The sequence below is a fragment of the Aythya fuligula genome, chromosome 10 (assembly GCF_009819795.1).
Source record: "Aythya fuligula isolate bAytFul2 chromosome 10, bAytFul2.pri, whole genome shotgun sequence".
Taxonomy (NCBI): Eukaryota; Metazoa; Chordata; class Aves; order Anseriformes; family Anatidae; genus Aythya; species Aythya fuligula.
Genome location: NC_045568.1, coordinates 9920318 through 9943066, shown reverse-complemented (window position 1 = coordinate 9943066; position 22749 = coordinate 9920318). Strand labels below are relative to the sequence as shown.

The following is a 22749-nucleotide window of genomic DNA, read 5'->3' as shown; positions in this document are numbered from 1 at the left end:
TTTCCTCCCCGGTACCTGCAGTGACCCGCGGGTGTCCCTCCGGCCAGGAGGGGACATCTCCGGAGCACAAGGTCAGCCCGCTCCTGCCTGCCAGCATCGACCCTGCGCTGCTGGTGGAAAAACAGGAGCAAAACAGGAGTATTGGAAGAAAAGCCTCGCACAAACACACAGCTCCAGGGCAGAGGGTGTCAACCCTGGTCCCAAGGGAGCAAGGCAGGACAAGTGTCCTGCGTGCACAAGTGTCCGGGCGTGCACGGCCCCAGGGGAAGGCAGGGCAGCCCCGCACCCAGGGGTGCCAGCAGGAGCCCCGCTGGTGCCGTGCCGAGGCCCGGCTTTACGTAATTCCCTTTCCACAAACACAAGGAATCGCTCGGAGGGATTTGTGCAGAGCAGCATGGAAGGCAAACAGCCCTGCTCTTGAACTTTGCAGGATAATGTTCCATTCAGAGCCGCTCGCTGTCTGGGTCGCCCCCGCCTTAACCCTGCAGGACGCGGGCTGGGCCGAGCGCCAGCACCAGAAGGGGCTTAGATCACGGGCCGGCGAGGGATGTCCTCCTCCCAGCGCTTTGATCTTGCTCCTTTTAAAGCATCTAAAAGAAGAGCTGTCCCTGCGCTCCCTGTCCCGCCCCCTGACTGTGTTTTTGCTGCTCTGGCAAGCAAAAGGGGTGGCAAAAGGATTTAAGCAGGGAAGCAGAAGTGAGCTCTGTCTCCCCCCGTTCTCACGCACCCGCTGCACCCAGATAATTGCCATCGCACACCCCAAATGCTCCGTGGGGCTCAGAGCAGTCTGGAGCCCTGTTACGCTGCCCCCCGGGCAGAGCCCTGCCTGCGAGCAGCAGAACAAAGAGGGCTTGTTGCGGAGGCAGCTTGCATCAGAGCAAATGCGATTGTTCTCATCGGATTTGATGAGTTCCCTCCAGAGTTCAGACGTAACGCAAGTGCATTAGAGGACTTTATCCCTGCTAATTTCAGACTACAAAGTCAAACCGTGTATCGGATGGATCCGCACAGGCGGGCTTATTTATATTCTGCAGTGGTGCTGGGTGACTGCAGCGCCTGCCAGGAACTCGGCATTAGCAGAGGGCACTGCAGAACCCGAAGGGAAACGTCACGTTGCTGCCAGCGATCCTCCTCCTGCTGCCCAGTCCCCCTCCTGCTTCCCGGCACTGACTCACACCTGGGCACAGCGCGGAGAGACAGCAGGAAGTTTTGCTGATTGCTGCCCAAAGCATTTTGCAACCAAAATGCCCGGAGCCCACGGACCCAGCGCCTCCCTGGGCATTTTCACAGCTCAATGGGGCTGAGCGTTAAGCCCCGTGAAGCACAAAATAGCAAGTGGGTGATGGACAAACCTGGCTCATGTGGAATCCCCCCACCTCCAAGCGTGGCCATGGAACAGCCAGGTGACTGCAGAACGTAAAAAAAAATAATGTTTAATACTGACACCAGATTGGGCATGGGCGCTATGGAACAAACAAGAAAAGCAACCGCCACCGACTCATGTTGCAAGAGTAAAGGTAAAAAACCTCTCAGAAAAGTACAAAAGAGCACAGGACAGGCAGCAGGCAGACTTTGAACGGGAGAAGCTGATAGCAACAGCCAGGCCGTCGCCCCGCCGATCACATGCTCCCTGCAGACACTGAGGGGTACCCAGGGGCTCAGGAGGGCGACCTCCCTGCTCTGTACCTGCAGCTTTCCCCATGTCCCCCTGCCTCGTGGGCCTGTGGGCGGAGGATGAGCTGAGGAGAGGACCCCAGCAGCACCCACATCCCCAGCCCCTTCATTTCTGTGTGCCCCCGCTGCTTTATCCTGGACAGCTGCAACGAGCAGCAGCGTTCCTGTGCTCCTGTGCTTTCCCCACAGCCCGCTTCCCACTTGCCCCATCACGATGACTTGCAAGCTGCCCAAGGGGAGAAGTCAGCCAGCGAAAAAGGGCCAGATAAATAACACCTAGATAAATAAACAGGCCTCTTCCAAAAGAAAAAAGTGGAGTTACTCTTATTTTTCTTGCCGTTATTCGCTGTTTTCTCACCTTTTGACACTTCTTCCCACCTATTTGTCCCGAGTAAGATTTTAAGCTACTTAGGGTAACTTTCAGGCTCTGCAGCCCTGCCCTGGGAGCTGCTGTAACAGCTAATCCTGTAGGAGTCTTTTACGTATGTCTTGGCTCAGCCTAGATTAAGAAAATGTATATAGAAACGGGTTACACAGCAGGGGATTCAGTTTACAAGGTCCTGAAATTGGAAACAGCTTGTTGGCTATTTTAAAAGACAAGTTCTCACTTGAAGTCACTTTTTTTTTTTTTTTTTTTCTGGCCAGGAGACCTCTGGAGGTCTCCATCCAGCCTTTGTGCGCTTGGTTGCTCTGAACTGTCTCTTTTTCCCTGACCTACAGAGGCCCTGTTCCTTGGCCTCTCCTCAAAGGCAGGTGCTCCGGCCCCCGGCCAGGCTGGCAGCTCTCCACTGGACTTGCTCGTGGCTCTTGAGAGGAAGCCCAGCAGTGATGTTATTCCACACGCAGCGTAACGAGCCAGGTGCTGCTCTTACGCTGCCTTTGCATTACACACCCAGGAAGATCTCGGAACTTCACCTCTTCCTCAGCCAGCAGCAAGGACAGAAGCAGCGCTTACAATGACCAAAAAGAATTTTATTGGAACGTATACACACAGGGATAACAGAGGTATCTGAGTAATCAAATATGGAATGTTTAAGAAAGTTAAAATAAATAAGGATACCAAGTTTTGCCAGTGCTAGGTCCAGCACCAATGTAAGTAAATGCCCTCCGAACAAGTCTGACTCTGATGGGACCATCCCTGCAGAGCCTGTAAAGATTCCTACCACCAGAAAGTGGCCAATAATTTTGGAATACAAAGAGTCACAATAGTGCTTTCTACCGCTGTGCATTCACACTGTTTATTCGCTACTTTCGTCTCTTATTTCTTTAATAATATCTATTAAATTCTGAAGTCCAAAAACATAACCCGTGTCTTGGCCCTCATGTACCACGCTATCTTCTCCATAGTACTTGCAGGTTGTGTGGGCAAAGTCTATCATGCGAACATCAACAGTACTAGCGGTGGGTTTGTAGGCATATGCTCCCGCTGACTCATCCGAAGACTCCTCTGAAAGGTCCTCTAAGTCCTCCGGGTCTGAGTCAACAGCGACTTCCTGCCTTTCCTTCCCATCGTAAATGATCAGCAAGGAGCTCGAATAGAAGCGGTACGACTCCTGTTTCTCCAGGACAGACTTGAGTTCAGTCAGTTTTTTAATAACAGACTCAAAGAGTTCCCTGCGCAGGTATTTGCCGTTATGAAAGAACTGGTAAAGTGCTTCTTTAAATCCTTGGACTGAGAGTTTTCTTCCATGGTATTTATTCATGAACATCAGCTGGCCAGTGCCTGCCTGGTAGACCTGCATGTTCAAGGACACAAGAGAAAAAAAAAGAGTTAAAATTGTTGGTGACACTAAGGTGAAGACATGGGGGCAAGCTGTGGGAGACAATGCTATGCAAAGCTCTTACAGGGCAACGCACTGCTCCTAAAACTGCTCTTGTAGTTACAGAAACTGTTAGCAACAACAGATCCAGCCGTGTCTATGGAGCTTGGAGGCACAGAGGAAGTGGAAAATTCCTTCAGTTTAGATTTGAGCTTTTCCACTTGGAATGTAAGAGTGGGGAGGTTAAGTGAGATTAGGAAAGCTGTGGCCAAGATCTCCAAAGTCAAGCTCCGGCTTGTACCACAGACACTCGCTCAGCTCGTTACCTGCCCCAGCTCAGGGGCACACCACGAGGCCCAGAACGCTGGGCTCTAAGTGACAGCACCCAGCACTTCACAAGACAAGGTGTGCCCCTTAATCCTCTGAATTTCAAAGAAGTCGGAATTGCTCCTGCAGGAAGATTCCTTCCTACAGGGGAGTGTTCCATACATCACACAGCTCAGTAATGCCAAAGTATCTGCATCACGTAAGGATTGCAGGTGCCTCTGTTTTCCTCCACAGGTCTATACTGGAAAACGAACTGACAAGCCAGCCCTGCTCAAATCCCAGCGCTGTGGTTAGGAATGCAGCTCCCACACTTCTGTTTCTGTCTCGTGCTTTTCTCCGAATTGAAACAGGGAGCTGAACACCAACCATGCCAAGAGTCATGCTGGGGAACAAGTCCTAGCAAACACTGCCGGCATTCCTGGAATCTACTGGATGGGAGGAGAGAGGCTTCGGAAAAGCCTCAAAAACAAACAAGTTGTTTCCCACTTGTCACTCTAGGAATACAGAAACAAGTAAACAACTCAGGTGAAAGTCCACGCAACTATCTTGTTTGACCAATAGTTCTACCATGCTTATTAATCCTCTTCTTGTCAACACTTCACAACAGCTCCACTTCAAGCAGTGAAAGACCCATGGCTTTGCAAAGTCTGCCAGACAGACCTGACTGCTAGTTAATATTTTGGCAAATTTCCACATTTTATTTAAAACGTGTGCCAACAGACCTTTGATTGTTTCTTATGCTCTCCTAAGACGTTAATCACATCAATAATTTTACTACACGTTTTTCAGTTGCTGTTATGGAGCAGGGGTCTGTTTCCTTGCTCAGAGAACACAACCACTGGGATGCAGAAGGTGCTGCAGGCTGCTCCCGCAGATGCTGCCACCTTCAACTGCTAGGTGATACTCAAAAGCTTCACTGCCCTCATGAAAGGAAACAAAGCACAGCATCTCAAGGACAACACCACACAGGATTACTACCTAAGCTAAAAAAAAAAAAAACACCAAGAGAAATGGGTGCAAGCCTGTCCCCTTGCATGTAATTCCTCTCACCTGCATGCCACAAACTCGGACTCCGATAACAGCCGATGTACTCTGCTGACATTTGCGGATCTGATTGGCCTTCTTCTCCTCTGATGCATCATCTCCGTGCTGTCGGGTTCCCATTTTAAGGTCCAACACACATGGTACTTCATATCGAGATGTCAGGTTTTCCAGCAAAATGAATTCTGGCTAGTTAAGGAACAACCCTCACAGCAGAATACAGCTTAGCACAGACAGATTTTAGCGTCACAATCTTCATTCTAAGCATACCCAGTACGCAGTAGCCTACCAAAACTTCGGTAACACTTGGTATCACAGTGGATATTTATTCCCAGTACCAATGGTCTCTAGAGAAGATAAGTGATTTTCTACATTAAGTGGGAAAAATGTAACTAGGTCACACAGCAACATGATCTGGCAGACGAGCCAGACTCAGAATTATGAAGTACTGCCTACTTAAGAGAAGACTTATCTGCTTTTGTGGGAAATTAAGATTGCATGTGCTTCAGTTCCCACTGAAAAAATGCTGAAGCATTTCCACATCTGAAATGCCAAAGTTCAAAAGTACTTCAGAACATTTGATATATGCTTCGGAGACATAACACACTAGTACTTAGATAATTCAATAATCACCGACAGTGAAGCCATGACGATATCAGCCATCAAGTACCTTCTACCATTCTGAACAGTTTTAGTCACTGAGCTGTTCTGGTAATTCATTCACCAGAACTCCTCACACAGGGGAATCTGCTTACCACAGCATATAGATACTAATATTTTTGCAGGATTTACTCGTTACATGCAAGCCTGCATACAGCAATAACCCCCTAAGAATGCATGGGGGGGGGGGGAAGATGTTTACCTACAGCTGCAGAGCCCGGACATGTGCTTCAGCTTTTGCACATTGTCGCTTTTTTCTTTACTCCCATCCTGACAGTTTATATCCAGCTTTTCTTTATCAAGAAGTCTCACTATGAAGAGACTACTAGAGGCAGATGACTCCTTGCAGCAGAACATCCTACCCCTTATATTTAAAGCAACTCTGAGAAGTTGCTGAAAAGGCAGAGAGGAAGCTAGTTTTTAAGATCACCAATACCACACACAAATATTCGTGGTTCTTGCCAATGAAAAAAAGCCACAGCACTCCTCTTCTCCCTTGAAAGCTTACATGAATAAACTGGTTTTGTGGAAGATCCCAAACACAGCATACTATAAAGCCTTTCCACTAATGCACAGTATATAGATTTAAGTCAAGTTATTTGGATTTCGTAGCCTAGCTACTTTACTACATGCAAAAGCCTGTGTTCTGGAGCTGGCAATCCCTTCAAAGTCACCAAGTAAACGCCTGCTTCACGGAGTCTCTCTGGATTACAGTTAAGCCTGCGCTGAGTTTTTTTTATCTGTCACGTCCAAGAAATAAAAAGCAGAGCCCTTCTCATTCCATTGTCATGAGGTCTTTTCAGGAAAGGATACTATACTGATTCCGATGTTTTGCATTTTCCTTCATCCGTTGTAACTGTTGCTGGTGACATTTCATGCTCCAAGGATTATGGAGTTTAAACTGTGAACTGACATTTCCTTTTTTCTCTACAGTATAATATAAAACTTCAGACTTCTTCAGCCACTCAAATTCTTCTTCCAATTTGTGACTAGAAAACAGAAGCAGCAAATTAGTCAAATCCCAAAACAAGCTCCTTGAAAGGTTCACAGTGGGTTCAACTTTTCCATCTATTTTGCTCACCTTCACCACCAGCTAGCCTAAGTTTTGTTTTGCTTTATGGACAACTGGATAACTTCCAAATCAGTAATGCATCAACCTTTGTAAAGCTACTTCCAAATTAGTACAGATTAGCATACAGCCGAGTCATGTTACAGAACATTTAGTAATTCTCTTTGTACATTCTTTATCTGAGTTACTTTGGCAGAAATAAGCGATACTCTAAGGTCTACCCTTTGCTAAGGACAGTGGTTTAGCACAATGCATCACAACGGGAATACATCACTAACAGGGTCCCTCAGCAGAGCTGAAATGTGGTGGCTTGTTTGCCATATGTTGTCCAACACTGGAAAGCCTTTCTCAACTGATCGCAGCAAAAAGGACTCAATATGCTAAGCAGGCTGAGCACAAAGCAGTTTCAGTACTGAACCTGACTGCACTGTTATCAGGAAAAACAACACAAGAAAAGAAACTGAAAGCTAGAGGTCTGGAGAATTCTCTAGAGTTCTGGAGATCACATCCCAGTTTGGCAGGAAAAAAATGTTTGGCTTTAACACTTTGCAGTCGGGTTCTCCTCAGCAAACCTACCTTTTCATTTTTTCCTCTTTCCTGTGCTGTCGTACCCATTCCTTAGATATCTTCTCGTTTTCTAACAACATTGTCTTTTTGTTAGTCCATCGCAACAGCTTACTTTTGGGTTCACAGTCAGAATTATCTAAGTTTTCCAAGTTATCGTGGTCCCCATTTAACGGATATGCTATTAGACATAAGTTTCCATCTTCATCCTCTTCAAAGCTCACTGACACCACACCTGAAGAGAGAGAAAACAAAAGAAGCTGTCAACTGCTGAAGCGATAAGCGAGCCTGTTACAACACAATGTTACACTGAGAATAGAGCAACTTTTGGTTTCTCTTACCCTCATCCTTAGTTTCTATCTTGCCACAGGCCAAACCTCATCGGCCAACCTAACAAATATCAAAAGACCTAGACAAAAATAACACCCCACAAAAGACAATTCATCACATTAACAAGACAACAATACAAAAAGTTCTTTTCTCTCTCTGATACAGAATTAAGAGCCAAATAATAACAGGAGACAATTTCAATTAATAAAAGCTTTTATTAATTTGAAAAACCTGACTGGTCTGACCCTAAGTGAGATGTAAAGCATGTGTTAACATCTTGCAGTGAGAACCTGCCCAAAAATACACCAAAAGCTGCACGTTTTGCATGGCAGCAAAACAAAGAGCACTTATCCAAACAAGATCTGGTTAATTGAACCCCAGGGGACAGGAAAGACTTGCAAGCAGAGTAACAACACAAGAAAACATTGCATTACAAAAGAAACTAGTCCAAACGCTTCCCCTTCGAACCACCATCTTTTATTAAACATTTTCCCCTCTGTTTTGGAATATATTTTATTGATACTGGTAATGCAGCAGTCTTGTGAAATAAATAACAGAATGCAATACAGAACAAATCTGACTGTGGTACACAGAAACAAGGTGAACCTTGAGAGCACTTCTCGCTCATCCTCCCTCTCAAGAGTCTCTAGAGCACTACACTGCGTCTTAGGAGTCTTAGCAGAGCGCTCTGACAGATGCCCTTAGTGCCACATTAGCACATTTCAACGCTTAGCAAAGGAGCCAGAACGATTGTCTGAATTGTCTGTTAATTTTATTTTTCAGTCCTCTCTCTTTATTCTCAAATCAATCAATCTGCACAGTTCTTGCAGCTCATCACTAGGCCAGAGGGGAGAGGTCTCGGCGAGAGATTGGCACTTCTGAGCTGGGCAGGCGGCTCTGAGACCTACAGTAGCTGGGGCAGGGAGCGCAGAAGCTCTGACTGACAGTCCTGCTGCCACAAAGGAAAGGACAACAGGAAAAAAAAGGGGGAAAAACCAGCCAGCAAGTGGCCTTTGGCTTTATCCTGGAAAAAAAATAACAGAGAAGGACCAAGTGAGGCCCCTTATCCCTCCCCGCACTCCCCCAAAAGCCACACACACTGGTACAATTGTTCTATTACATGGTGAAAAGTATCATTCAATGACCACATTTTCTTCCAGTCCAACAGAACATGTAGTGCCAAAACGTCTCTGTAAGCACGCAGGGAGCATAACTGTGCAACATCTCCTCTGAAGTCTTCCACCAGTTTTACAAACAGTATGCAAAACTCGGTCACCCTTAACAGCTGTTCAAGTCAGTGTGCTTTAAAAAGCAACTCCGTTTAAAAAATGCTTTGGTCATTATTTATTAATCACTGGGCAGCAGTGGATGGAATACCAAAGGGAAAGAGAAGTATTTCTGTTAACTAGCGCAACGCTCAGGAGAACTGGAATTTCCACTCCTACATAACATCTGACTCAGCCTCATCACGGCTACTTGATCCTTGCCTACCTCAATGCCATGAATTTTCATTTCCTTAATGGCAGAAAAAACACTGCACACATTAAACAAGACACTTTACCGACATTTATTTATTGTGATCAAAATGAGAGAGAGAGAGAGGACACATCCAAAAATAAGAGAGACCACAACTAAGCTCACACAAAACACCAGCAACCAATCTTATTAAATCCCTGTAAACAGACATTAAACAAGTGGCAAAAAAAATATGAATCCACAAGAAAAGCAGCAGAGGATTACTGAGAACATTTACAAGCTGTTAGCTACTTACCTGTGCCTAAGGGAGATATATGGGCTATCACCAGCAGAGCTGCTCTACTCTAATGCTGTTAGTCAGCCCAAACGCCAACTTGGCAAGCATTTCCACCCTGCATCTCCACAGCCTGCCTCAGACAACATCAAAATACATGAAAAGAGAACCCTAAAATCTCTTCCTGCAGAAGAGACTTCAGAGCCAGCAGAGAGCCCGGCACGCTCGCAGTTACAGGAAGAAGCGCCCAGCCCCGCGCCGCGCCGCCGACTTACCCTCGTACTGCGGAGTGAATTTACGCATTTCCGTCGGGAGGGTCTCGTAGAACTGGTGCTCCCGCTGGATGAGGGGCTTGCAGATGGTCTTGTCGTTAAACCGCAGGACGCAGGAGTGGCCCCCGACCTGGTGGACAAAGGGCTCGAGCAGCACTCCCTTGGAATAGTGCTCCACTTCCATGGCTCCGAACGCTGGGCTCATCCTTGTAGCGCATTAGACAGAGGCAGGGGACGGCGGCGGTGGCGGTGGCAGTGACGAGGAGCCCGGCGGGGGGCTGGCTGCAGCGCGGCCGGCTGTGGAGCAAAGCACAGGGCGCCCGCTCAGCCCCGCGCACCGCCGCACCACTGCGGCCGCACCGGGGGGAGCGCCCAGAAAGGCGCCACGGCTGGCCCCGCCCACCGCCCGCCAGCCAATGGGGAGCGCGGTTTGAGAGTTGGAGGGCGGGGTTAGGTAAATAGTGGGGCGTGGTTAGTGCGAGGTGGGCGTGGCCAGCGGGGCACTGCCACCGGGCTATGGGGCTGCTGCTGCGCGGGGTGCGGGGCGATGCCCATGGGATGTAGGGCGATACCCACGGGGTACGGGGCGATACCCGGGGGTACCCCCGGGTATCGCCCCGTACCCCGTGGGTATCGCCCAGCTCGCAGGGCACTGCTCAGCCTCCCAGGGTGGGGAGCCGAGGCCACAGGGCTGCAGCAGACCCGCTAACACCACGGTCTGCAGGTCCACGGGGGTGTTACTGGAAACCAGCAGCTGCTCGGGGAAGCTCATCGATCAGCTCAGCTCCCGGAATGTTTGCCCATGGGTAGCGGATCGATAGCGGCTTACTACGCACCCACTAGTTGTTTTTTTTTTTTTTTTTTTTTCCTCCCCCTTTACTTTTAAGGCCCTTAAAAACAGCACCAAACCAGCAAAATCCTCCCCTCCCTCCCCAGCTGCTTTCCCGGTGTTTTTCATCCCGTGCAGCTCCTCCCAGGGCACCCTCACCCCAAACACCAAGCACCGGGCAGGGAAAGCCCCCCAGCCTCACCCCAAACACCTGCCACTGCCAAATCCGTCTGGCTACAGCCCGCAGTGCCCGCGAAACGCAGGGAGAGGGGCAGGCCCTGCCACGTGCTGCCAGGGAACTGCTGTGTGTCTGTGCTTGTATAACACAGCAGTGATTTTAGGACTCGGGAGTTTGGATGCTAGGCACTCACGGCGAGACCCTATGCAGAGGGAGCCTCACACCGGCACAGCCATGCCTGTAACAGCACCAGCACCGCAGCACGTGGCCCCTGATCCTGAGGCCACCTTCCTGCTTACCCCGGGGTACAGACACCGACTGGCACCTGCTCAGACCTAGAAAGCGGCTTGCAACACCCCTGTCCTGGCAAAAAGCACCTCCGGCACAGGCCACACAGCACCTGGTTTACCCAACACGTCTTCAGGGAGCTCATTAGCAGCAGCTCAGGGCGTTTGCTTTAACAGCTGCCCAAGTGGTGTGGACAACATCCCTCGCTGCTCGCACCACTTCGCTTTCCTGAAAGACCCGGACCTGGCTCCCATTCAAGGGCCAGCGAAGCGAGGGCTTTTTATAGTTCTGATATTACAAAAATAGCCGTTACGCAATATTTAGGCAGGCTTCGAGAAATGTTAGAAACATCTACACCAGTCAAACACAGAGCGCTTGGGCTGCATGACCACAAGGCAAACGGGAATACCGAGAGGAAGGAGAGAAATCACATCAGAAAAGACAGCTTCACTGTGCCTGCATTAACGAGCTCTGCTGGGTTTGTCTTCCAGAAACACAGCACAACTCTCAAGTGATATCCTAGAGTCTTGTAGTACATCCCCTGATTCTATAACCAGCTTGTTTTCAATGCTCTTCAGAGCAAAAAGCACACAGACCAGCTGTTTTCCAGCATTTTCCCAGACGCTAAACTCAGGCTCGGTGTACTCTGCCCTTTACCCTGCCGCCACAAGCTTTAAAGCGCCTTTGATGGAGCCTTTTGTTCAAAAAAACACATCGGGGGAAAAAAAAAGCAGATGTGCAATTCCTTCACAAGCGTCGAGCATTTTAAGAAAAACCTGACGTAACTCGGAGGAGGCAAACAAACTTGTCTAGACACAACAATAGCTTGAGCAATGCCATTCTCACAGTAAGCAGCAAAAGATGTTACAAACCCCGATCTATAAAACAAGAGCGCTGTGTGATGACATCTTATTCCCATCCTCGCATGACAGCGACCAGCGGCAGAACACCACGATGAACTCATCCTTGCAGAGTTTTAAAAATTAAAATTGATCCCAGGTGATCCTTTGGCAGGTATTTCGTGGCCTTACAGATTCTCCATGGCGTCCCGCACGGGATTGCGTTAACGAGGGCAGCCTCTGGAGAGCGCAGCTCTCAATTAGGCAGTGACTGCTCCCTGCACAACCAGCTCACAAAAACAACCTCCTTTCTTCCCCCAGCCCCTGCAAGAGCAGGCTTTCTGATGCAGAGCTGCCCTCCGAAGCAGTCTGCTTGAATTGGGCTCCCCAAATGCAGGCTTCTACGTCAGGAGGCCACCCGCAGCTCCCAAGAGACCCGATTCAGCTCTGCAGCAAGGCAGACAGGGCTGAGCTTTCTGCCTGCCTTCCCACAGCTCGCTGGGCAGTGCAAAGGGGGAGCCGACAGCTGGTGCACGGCACAGCTGCTGCAGGATGTGATAGCCCCGCTGAGCCACGGTGGTTCTGAGGAAAGAGCAAATCACACAGCCAGCCACAGTAGAGGAAAATCCACGGCCCAGTGAAGCAGCCAAAGCTGGCTCAACTTGAAGAATACCCAAAGAAACAAATGCCAGCTGAAAAGGGATGGAGGAACATGCAAACGTCAGTGTTGGAGAGTTACAGAGAGCTGGTGAGACCAACACCTGCCTTGTGCACAGGGCTGGGATGATACCTCAGGTCTTGGGCACAACCCTTCACAGCTGAAACAAGCACACCAAGAACCTACCACATCCCTAACGAGCTCCGGTGCTTACGGGCATGCTGCAAGCCCTCATGTAGCCAGGAGGCCAGCCTCCTCTCCTGCTGTCACCAGCAGTGAGGGACGTGAACCAAACAGCACAGAGCACCCAGCAGTGGGATATCAGAGCCATGAGGCTGGTTAAATGGGCCCAGGCTCAAAATTCCTGCTCAACTTGGGGCTCATTGTGACAGAAACCAGTGCTGTTCCTCCACACAACACTATTTTACCTCTTAGCACACGTGCCCAATCCAGGAGCAGTGAAGAACTGCTTCTAACATTCGCTTCAGTTGCTGCTTGGCTCACGAACTGAAGCTGCTCTGCTGTGTTTTACTCCACGAGACCTTAAGCCTGGAATGGGGATACCCCAACCCTCCAGTTACCTTAGCACAGTATCAGAAATACAAAACATTTAGAAATAAACTGCACACAGAATAGGAACCAAGCCCTGCACAACTGACTGTGTCTCGATGCAAAAAAACAACCTTCCGCATTCTTTTATCACAACTGTTTTACCAGATTCCTAGCTCTCAGGATCATTATACCTCTAAATAAGGTAAAAACAGACCCGCAGCAGGCTTTTGAAACCTTTCCCATCTTGAATAACAACAAAGTAATTAAGGTTAAACAGTAAAAGCTACTTTCTGGCATTTTTTTCTCGTTAGGATAGAAGTGCTGAGCCCAGCCTGACACCCTGCGTGCTTACAGAAAGCAATCGCTTATTCTGGTAACTGATTTTTAGGGAAAAGGTCATCTTCACTACATGTGTGTGCTAGCACTGTAAAGTCTCCAAAAATGTTCCTCGCTGTAAACAAAAAGCCCTTCCCCAAAGAGCAGGAACGCAAGTGGAGCACAGCAGATTTAGTGTTGCTTCCAGCACTGGGGGAAGAGCCACAGAATTAGGATGGGGAGACGCGACAGGCGAGCATACTGCTTCCTATTTCTCGTTTTGTTTTCCCTAAACACAGGAGCAAAGACACAAATTTGGGTAACATATCCCAACACTCCACCCTATATTCCAGAGAACTTCTCAGCTGAGCTCTCTTTTAAACAAAGATTACATTGGAAAAAAAACTTTTTGTTAAGTGCAGCATTGGGCCAAGAGGCTGTGATGCCTCTCCCTACACCACGTATTGAGCCCACTGAAAAAAAAAAAAAAAGCTGAGCCACAAGTTTCTATGCAAGCCAACGTTACTTCAGCTCCTCTGCAGCAAATTCATCAATCTACTGACAATTATGTTGCCTTCAGGACATGTACTCAGAGATGAGCAAGGATGAGGCTTTGTAAAAATACTCAGCAGGAACACTTCAAGGAGTGAGCTATCGACTCCTCCACAGCGAGGAGTGTGCTCATTCCCCAGGCAGAAATATTTCTGCTCTAGCCTTCGCCGCGAAGCCAAAAGGGCACTGGGAGTCAGGCACTGCAATGACGGGCTCATCCTCACCAAAAAAAATCCAAAAAAGCAAATCCTGCTTGTGGAGAGCAAGGTGCTTGGGGCAGGCCAAGAGAAGAAAGTCTTCTTAGAAGTACTGACACAGGATGTATTTTCTTCTAACCTGTCCTTATCAAACGGGTGGTGATTGCAGTGGCACACTGAGGTAGGTTGGAACAATGAAAAAAAAATCACCGGGAAAAGGAAAAAAGATTCCTTGAAGTCATTTACTGAATCACATGAAATAGATGGACCTAGGGAGCCAGAATTAGTCAGGAACTCTGGAACAGAGTTTACACAAAACAAGCTTGCAAAGCCCTTCTGGGAAGGTGACAGAACCAACCAGCTACCAGTCTTGGCCCACTGAGGCAGAAATCCCATCCTGTTTTTAACTTTAGACAAACAAAAGACTCCCACCAACAAAAAAAAAGCAGACTTATGATCAGGTGGAAAGTACCTGCTCAGCAGCTCAACCAACTACAGTGGCAGCAGCCCTCCTCCACACGGTTACAGGCACTCCCATTCCAAGCTGTGTACACTTTTCCTGCTGGGCTATTGGAGGAACGCAGCAATAAATCCTGGAACACACCCACTGGCAGCAGCTTTTAAGAAAATCCTGTGCTCTGTGCCAGGGCTCATCCATCACTGGCACATGACAAGCAAAACACAGCTGGAAGCAGTTAGTTCTAAAAAAGTTTCGCCTTTTTTTTTTTTTTTTTAAGCCTTTACCAGTTTTACAGCTCTGCAAAATTAGTGCTGAACAAATCAAAGAAGTTCAGGGGTGTTTCAAACAACTCGGATGTGCAGGAGAACCCCCTGAAATACCCACAGCCAGGAGAAAAACAGCACCTCTTACAGAGAGCCCCTTCTGCAGGGAGAGCACCGGGCCCTTCCTGGCCAACACCAGGTTCACCTGTAACATGCAAATAAAAGATGAAGCATTCCAGTACTGACAAACGTACAGAAAGAAATAAGTTTTCAGCATATAACGGACTTTTTAAATAAAAACCAGCAATATTTTTACTATCTCCTTTTATTCTCTAAACACGGAGTTCTGATGTTTTCCTTTAAATATACCCCAATCCCAGCAGTATTTATGATGAGAGAAAGCCACAGCCCCACAAATTAAGAGTCATTCACATCCGTGAATGTAACCCCACAGCTGCAGACCATGTCTTGTAGCAGCTCTCAGCAGGACTTCTGAACACAACCTCACCAAACAAACACAACAGCCTGGCTTGCATCATGTCCCAGCACTGCTCCTCATGCAGGAGCATCATCCCTCCCTTAAACCAGCCCTACACCTCTAGGAGAGCCCAATTCCCCTACATTTTGTCTTAGAAAGCAAGGCTGTAACCAAGGCAGCCTCCAAGAGCTTCTGGCTTTTTCTTACCAGAAGCAGGTAGGGCAGCCACTCAGCCAGGAAGGCAGTTTCTCCAACCTCAATGGGGATTTTCAGTGCAAAGAGTACAAAGTACCCAAAAGCAACACTTTTGGCTTTCCCTGCACCCTTTGTAATCTGCAAGCTTAACAACCACAGACACAAAGCTGCAGAGAAATGCCAGATTTACTCCTCAAAGCTATTTTATCTCCCTAGAACTAAAATAAAGCCAAGTTACAGGTTACTAAGCATACCCAGCAAGAAAAGAACACACAATTCTGACCCGTGCAGTTTTTCCAGGGATTGTGTAATTTACCAACCAGCCTCTTTTCCAAGTAAAAAATGCCATGGAAACTAAGAAACCCGAACCACCAAAGCTAAGCTACTTAAACTTCCTATTTAGAAACTGATCCATCTTAAAACAGCATTCTGGCACCAGCGGCTAAAAACACCAGTTGCTATAACAAGACAATGCTGCCCTTTGTAATGGAGAAGCCAGAATAGCATTCAGCCTTTAATCTTCCGAAAATATGACAGCAAGAGCTAAATTGCACGGATTGCACTTGTGAAAGTGTTATTCAAGACACAAAAGAAAGCAAAATTCAAGCACCGAAGTTAAAATAAATTCACGTCCACACCTTTCTCACTGCCATGAAGCCAGCAGCCTGGTAACTGTGTTTCCAACCCCTCCACCAAAGGACAGGGCACCTTTCGGGCTGGCCCCTGAAGCTGTGACCAAGTCGCCCTAAATGAGAATTGCTCTGAAGTGCAGCTATCAAGTCCCTTCCAAAGGTCTTACCTGCTTAGCTACAGAAAGGATTTTCTGTCTGCATGCCCTCCAGAAGTCCCAGCCCCTAATATTCAAGCCATGCGCCCGTCAAGTGGACAAGGGTGCAAAACTCAAGCTTCCATGCCCAAATCCAGCCCGACTCCTTGAGCCAAAATTTCCAGGAATGCCATGCCAAACAACGATAATCTATAAATAAACTACAAGGAGAATGGTGCCAACAACCTACAGTTACCTATTTCACGCCTCCTAATTATACACACACTCATTGCTACCATCAACATACTCCAAACAAAGTTTAGTCCCTTTTTGGAGAAACTGGTCAAAAAAGGAACCCGTTGTAGAAGAAACTGGTCAGAAACAACCCAGACAGAGCCAGGAAGCAGACCCGAAATGCTCATCCACAGTTCAGGCCATGGTTCCCCAAGTGTTGGCTTTGAGGCGTTACTTCTGGTGCTCATGACAGATGGAGTTTTCTCCTCCCAGCAGCTGAAGTTCACGAGATGCATTTCACAGATCTTTTGAAACTGCCTTTGTTTCAAAACACTTCAAGCTACTGAAAACACATCCCTAACCAACTAAAAGCCTCCCCCAAAGGGAGGTGATACATGATTCAGCAATTTTACACACTATTCTTCCCCTTTCCATGCTGGTTAAAGGGATAACGAAATAAATTAGGTCCCAAGACCTTGAACATGAGCTCCTTCCAGGATGCCCAAGCACTACAGAAATTTAATTCCAGAACACAAGAGGAGTGATTTCACCGTGCTTCTTGCTCAAGTATAGATTGGACACTAGCAGGTAAGGACAGGACAGGAGTCTTACAAGAACGACTCCAACACAGCACAGTAAAATCACAATAATATTTTATTTACACTGTAAAAAGGGACAAGGGCCTTTTGTACAAGTATGCCCGCTAACATTAAAAAAAAATGTTTCTTTAAAAAAATATTTATGTTTTTCATCTTTCAGTGACCTCCCAATACACCATCTGGGACCAATTACAGGCTAACCATACTAATTACTGTCACAGAATTAATTCACCCTTATCTCGCACAGTTTACATACGCAAACAGCCCTACAGAAACACTTGAAAACAATCTTATCAATTTCAGTAATCCATAAAAGAAAGCTTTTTTCACAGGAGCTTGGCTGCACTGCTCTCACGCCTCAGCAGGCTGAAATACATTCAAAAATGCAAAAAAGAGAGCAAATTTTATTAGCCTGGGACACAACCAGGATAATTTTTATGCCCTCAAAGACCTTTGCTGCTTTACAGGAAATTTTTAGAGCATGAGCAAGCATGGTTGGCACAAGTGCCTTCAAAGAGACACCATCACGAACCCAAAAGGGGAGGCTCAGACAGGATGACTGCCAAAAAACTATTTTCTCTTCAAAACCCTGCAATACTGCACCACCATCCATGCTGTGCTCATGTTCCAATTCTGCATTTCCGAGAAACAGCCTACTGTCAGAAAGAAACGTGTCAGGGAAAAATCAAGCTCACGAAAGACCATTTTATTTTTTCAAATCAAACTGTGCTGTGATGTTAGCTCATTATTCACTCTTAAACACAAGAAACCACCATTAGGCATTTACAGTTAAATACGTACAAGGCTTTGTTTCAGCTGAACGAGCCTCAGCCAGCCCTCCTCTCACCACTCAGCTCGCTGTGCCTCCATCAGCCTTTATTCAATCTACCCCTCATCCTTGGGAGACTACTTAATTCTGTGAATTCTGAAGTGATTCTGCAACACATTGTTCCTTCATCTAGAACTTTCCCTTTGGTTTAATACTCACAGGCTTCTCTCCAGAAAACCAGCTAATTATATTGAGCTAAACCCAATTTTTCCTCGTTTGCTTACCTGCATTATTCCCTGTTGCAAAGCTGATTAATTCAGTACGAACACATCCACCAAATTTAACCTCAAACCTTCAGTTGAACGGAACCAACCTTCTGAAAGAGCTACCACCTCAGAGATATCAAACGGTGCCTATCGTGCCCGCAGTTCCACTTCAGGATAAGGTACTAAATAATCATCTGTAGGCTGACGTCAGATTAAAAGGGTAATTTGCCATCACGTTCTTAACGTATATCCGAGGCACAAGACAGCTAATGCGCTGTTCTTCTGGAAAAATATGTGAAAAGCAAAAGAGCAATCGTTAGAAGGAAGCTGCCATCCTCCATAAGCATAAAATTAGGCAGCACCCACAATCCCTGATAGGCTTTCAGGCACTGTTGAAGTTTTCTGCATCACAGCACCGCGCTGCTATTTGGGTACTGTCGTCAGAGCCATCTGTGCCTCAGGAAGAAAATCAACATTTCTGCTGTGCCTGTTCTATCGCGGACCCGACGGGACTTGTGATCCCAGTCTCGTTCTGGCATAAAGCCCCCAAACCCTTCCTTCTTCCTAATGCCATCTTCCGAGGAAGGACAGCCCCTATAATTGTATCTGCTGCCCTTGGGGTTGCTTGCCCCATCCACAACCCGGGGCACCATCAGTTTCAGCGAGTCGGCCCCATCTCGGCAGCTCCTTCCAGCTCTGTCAGCACAGCAGGGTGAGAACACAGGGACCGAGGCTTGCAGCACCCCGAAAGGCTGCTGTGCGAGGTCAGTAATTAGTGGTTCTGTGGGGCCTACTAATTGGCCGATCAACACATCACAGCCCCAAACCAACCCCAGCTCGTGCACTGCCTCCCAACCATCCCTCACACAGCTTGTCCAAGCTTGTGCTCTGAGACCCAAGCCATTTTATGGGCAAACCTTGACTTTTTCCAGTAAAACAACGCAAACCTGGGCACTTGCTGGCTCCAGCTACTTCAAGGAAAAGACCTTCCATCTGCACCAGCAATCCAGGTGCAGAGTCATCAAAGATAATTTAAGAACCTGACGGCCAGCAGAGCAAGAGTACTTTCTGTACCCATAACGAAGGTTATCACTGCCCTACTCCAACACACCCTGGCTTTCAGAGGCAGGCTCAGGACCTCAGAGACTTAGCCCTACACAAGTCAAGAGGACCCAGTGATGAGTCTGAGCTGCTAAACACTTGATTAACCATCAGCAAGCAACCTTCATTTGAACAATTTTGCTTCCACTGCATCAGCAGAATTTCAGGCTTTGCAGGGACAGAAATATTCTGGCTGCTTCCAGCTCGTTATGTCGTGTCACAGGGCTTTTTGCAAAGGGGAAGAAAAGAATTATTTTGAAACCAAATTGTTATTATGAAAAGCCCACGGATAACATTGTACTGAGGCATTTCTAAGGAAAGCTAGAGAAATGTCCACCTACAATTATACCTTAAAACCACATAGTGTGGCTTCTTAATACCTGAAAACCATCCCTATACCGTTTCAAAGATACATTCACCTTGGGCACGACGGAAAGCCCGATAAAAGAATTAAGAGACAGAGGAAAAATCCTCTCCCCTGCAATGGAAAATTTTCAGCTCTGGGAGCGAGGCACGGGGATGCTCGGCCGGGCCCGTGTTGCCTAGGCACCGAGCGCAGCTGCCTGCCAACGGGGCCGAGCCGAGCGTCAGCACATCCAGAGCGTGGAGGCAGCGAGTTTGTCCTCCCCAGAGAGAGATACCTGCCTGCCCTGCTGCTGTGCCTCTAGTTTGTGTCCGTTTGTGTCTAGTTTGTGTTCACCAGCACAGAAATATGAAGGAAACCAACCGACGGCTTCAAAAGGAGGAAGCCGCACCTTGGCTCGGCATCACAAGCCACATCAAACCATGCCTCGCTCCAAACCCCCGCCTTGGCCACGGCTGCCCCACGGCTCTCCCACGCGAAGCACGGCTCCCCCAGGCAGGGCAGCATCAAAGGGACACCACAGAGGCACTTACTCCACATGCTGTGGGTCTGGAGCAGCTCCAGAGCTCAGGGAAGCACCAGCTCACCCGGCTCTCCTGATTTCCAAACGCCCTCAGAAGAGGATCACAACATAAGTGACATTTAACACCAGCCAGCCCCAAATTCCCAACCTTTACCTGAGTTCCCTGAATTTAGACGGTGAAGATTTAAAGATTAAGAGTGACTACTGTTTAATTCATCGCTTTAGGTGGGATTTCTTTGTGGAGTCTCTATGACCAGTGGTTCTTTCACCATCAGCCCGACAGCACACACCGTGCCACCACCTTTCCCTAACCAAGGCAGACATCTGTGACCACAGCAACGCTGCTGACAGACCGAGGCACTCTCCCTCATGACAAGGCATGCCTGCTCTCCCCAGCCTTCAGAAGAAAAATGTCATCCCGAAAACATCCTCTCTCACCCCCCAGCTGGTCAGAGGACAATTAGAAAGTGTCACCACACCGCTGATCTGGCTGCGGGCCCAACCGCTGACAGGCAGCTAAGCGTTTCTTTCTTTAACATCTTTTCTCATCCTGCTTTTACAAAACCTCACGCCCGACAAATCTGAAGTATTCTTTGCAAGCAACTGGTAGGGAAGGAATTTTTCAGAGCACAGCCTCGCGTTCACATGCCTGACCGCTATCCAGCTTTCCAGCTCTATCCCAAGTTACTGTGGCACACTGTTATGCTGATTCTGATCTACCTTGCTTCAAGAAGAGACAGCGACATAAATTTTGTTATTTGTACAACCAAAGTACTGCAGACAAGTTAACAGATTACTCCAGAAAGCTATAAACAGCAAACGCAGAAGAGAGAGAAAAAGAGCCTTTCAATTACATTAATGAATCTAGATTTATGAAAAGCTACTTGGCCCCGTTTAAGGTCCTAATTTTTTAGAAAGAAGTATACATGAACGGCTATAATCCTTGCCAACATCTTACAGTCCTTCCCTGAAATCCCTCCTGCAAGGCTTAACCAGGCTACACTTCTGGTCACTTGTGATTATTTTAGGGGAAGAAACACTCCTGGATGTTGGCAGTTCAATGGTTTCTCCCTGTTGTTCTCCCTCCCCCCCTCCATTCACAAATTACATCAACTGTCTGGAAGATGCTCAAGGACCCAAACAGAAGCAAGCGTTAGGTAGCAAACCCATTTTAAAGCACACATACTGGTGTGCTCCTGCATGTGTATACAAAAGAAGTTTCCATTCCAGGATATTATATAGCCTGAAAATACCCAACTCAAAGGCAATTTTAAATGTTACAAATTAGCTCATTTATCTGACATAAACAAAGCTATGAGCATGGATACCAACCATTTGAGCCATTTAAAAGCCAAAATAACCCTGATCTTTTTGTTCTCAAGGATCAAATTGGACCTGTACTATTCCCAGTTAACTTCACACGTTGAACACCAGTAACGTATCCCACGGCATCTAACTCAAAAGTTAAAAGAACTCAGAGCCGCACTAGCTCAACTCAGATCAGCATTAGCTTAACCGTTCCAGAGCTAAATACTAAAATTCTGATTTCATTACTTAGCACAGAAGAGCCCCGTAGACGTCCATGAGGACAAGAAGCACACACGCACTGGACGCATTTTTTAAATATCTGAGCAGCTACGGGACACAGAAGGCACCACGCCAAAAAATAAAAGACGACCGCCTAGAAGTAAGGGCAATTAGGCTCCAGCTCCTATCAGGGAAGGTATCTGCGTTCACCATGTGTACTTTTTCACGGTGCAATTCAGGCCAAGGACGTATCAGGGCGTAGCTACCGAGAGGCTGTTATTCCATCAACAGCGATAACGTTTATTTCCTTTAGCTGAACGCCGACTTCCAAAGCCCCAGCACCGGTGTTTTTGTTGGGGCCGAGGGCCCCCACACCGCGAGCCATCCCCGAGTGCTTCCCACTTGGCGCGGCGGCGTTGCTGAGCGGCGCATCCCGTTACGCAACGCTCCCCAACCTGCTGTTTTGTCATGCCGCAATTTCCTAAAGCGGCCCCCAAACCTGCAGCACGTCCCACACAGGGATGACGCCTCACAAACCAACACCAGACCGTGTCAGGGGGGAATTTCTGACCTTAGGGGCTCCATGAGCCAGACCAACACCTACACCCACACCACTGCGGCCTCCCACTGATGGGCCACAAGCCCCGCACCGGTGGGGGCAGCGATGCAGGACGAGGCAGGACAGGGCACTACAAGGCAGGACGAAGTGGGACGGGGCAGAATAAGGCTGAAAGCTCAGCACAGGGCACAAATAGGGTGACACCAGGGCAGGAACCCCCCTCCCATCCCATCCCACTCACCCCATCCCATCCCATCCCATCCCACTCACCCCATCCCAGCCCATTCCACCCATCCTATCCCATCCCATCCCACCTCACCTCACCCCATCCATCCTCACCTCACCTCATCCCATCCTACCCTCACCCCACAGCCAGCCCCAACCCCCACCACACACCCCAGCACGAAGGTAAAAGGGGACCCCACACCCCTCAGAGCCCACCCCCGGGACTCTGAGGAAGGCACGGAGCCAGCAGAGGGCCGAGGAGCGGCGGCCGGGCCGTTACCTGCTGTCAGGGCCGGCGCCGGCGGCGGCTTCGCCTCTTTTGTTTCTCAGACGCCAAAATGGCGGCGCGGGGCCGGCCTCCCCCTCCCGGCTCCCCGCTCCCATCCCCACCCCGGCCCGAGGCCCCGCCCCTCCCTCGGGCTCGCCTCGCCATTGGCTCCGCCCGCGCCGCCGCGCGCTGATTGGGCGGCCGCCGGCTGCCGCTGTTGCTAGGGGAGCGAGGCGGGAAGGACGGGGGGGGGGGGGGGTTCGGCCCCCTCAGGGCCCCGCTGAGGTGGATGGGGTC

The 22749-nt window shown here is 48.4% G+C and overlaps 1 protein-coding gene across 1 annotated transcript; it reads right to left on the bottom strand.

Annotated features, from left to right (window-relative positions):
• Positions 1 to 2625: 2625 nt before the first annotated feature.
• Positions 2626 to 22538, bottom strand: IP6K2 (inositol hexakisphosphate kinase 2). The gene is made up of 6 exons (XM_032194090.1): positions 22465 to 22538; positions 9451 to 9744; positions 7108 to 7330; positions 6276 to 6451; positions 4812 to 4987; positions 2626 to 3410 (listed from the first exon to the last, which is right to left on the bottom strand). The coding sequence occupies exons 2-6, from the start codon at positions 9650 to 9652 to the stop codon at positions 2913 to 2915; spliced, it is 1275 nt and encodes a 424-aa protein (XP_032049981.1). The 5' UTR covers positions 9653 to 9744; positions 22465 to 22538; the 3' UTR covers positions 2626 to 2912.
• Between the last annotated feature and the right edge of the window lie 211 nt (positions 22539 to 22749).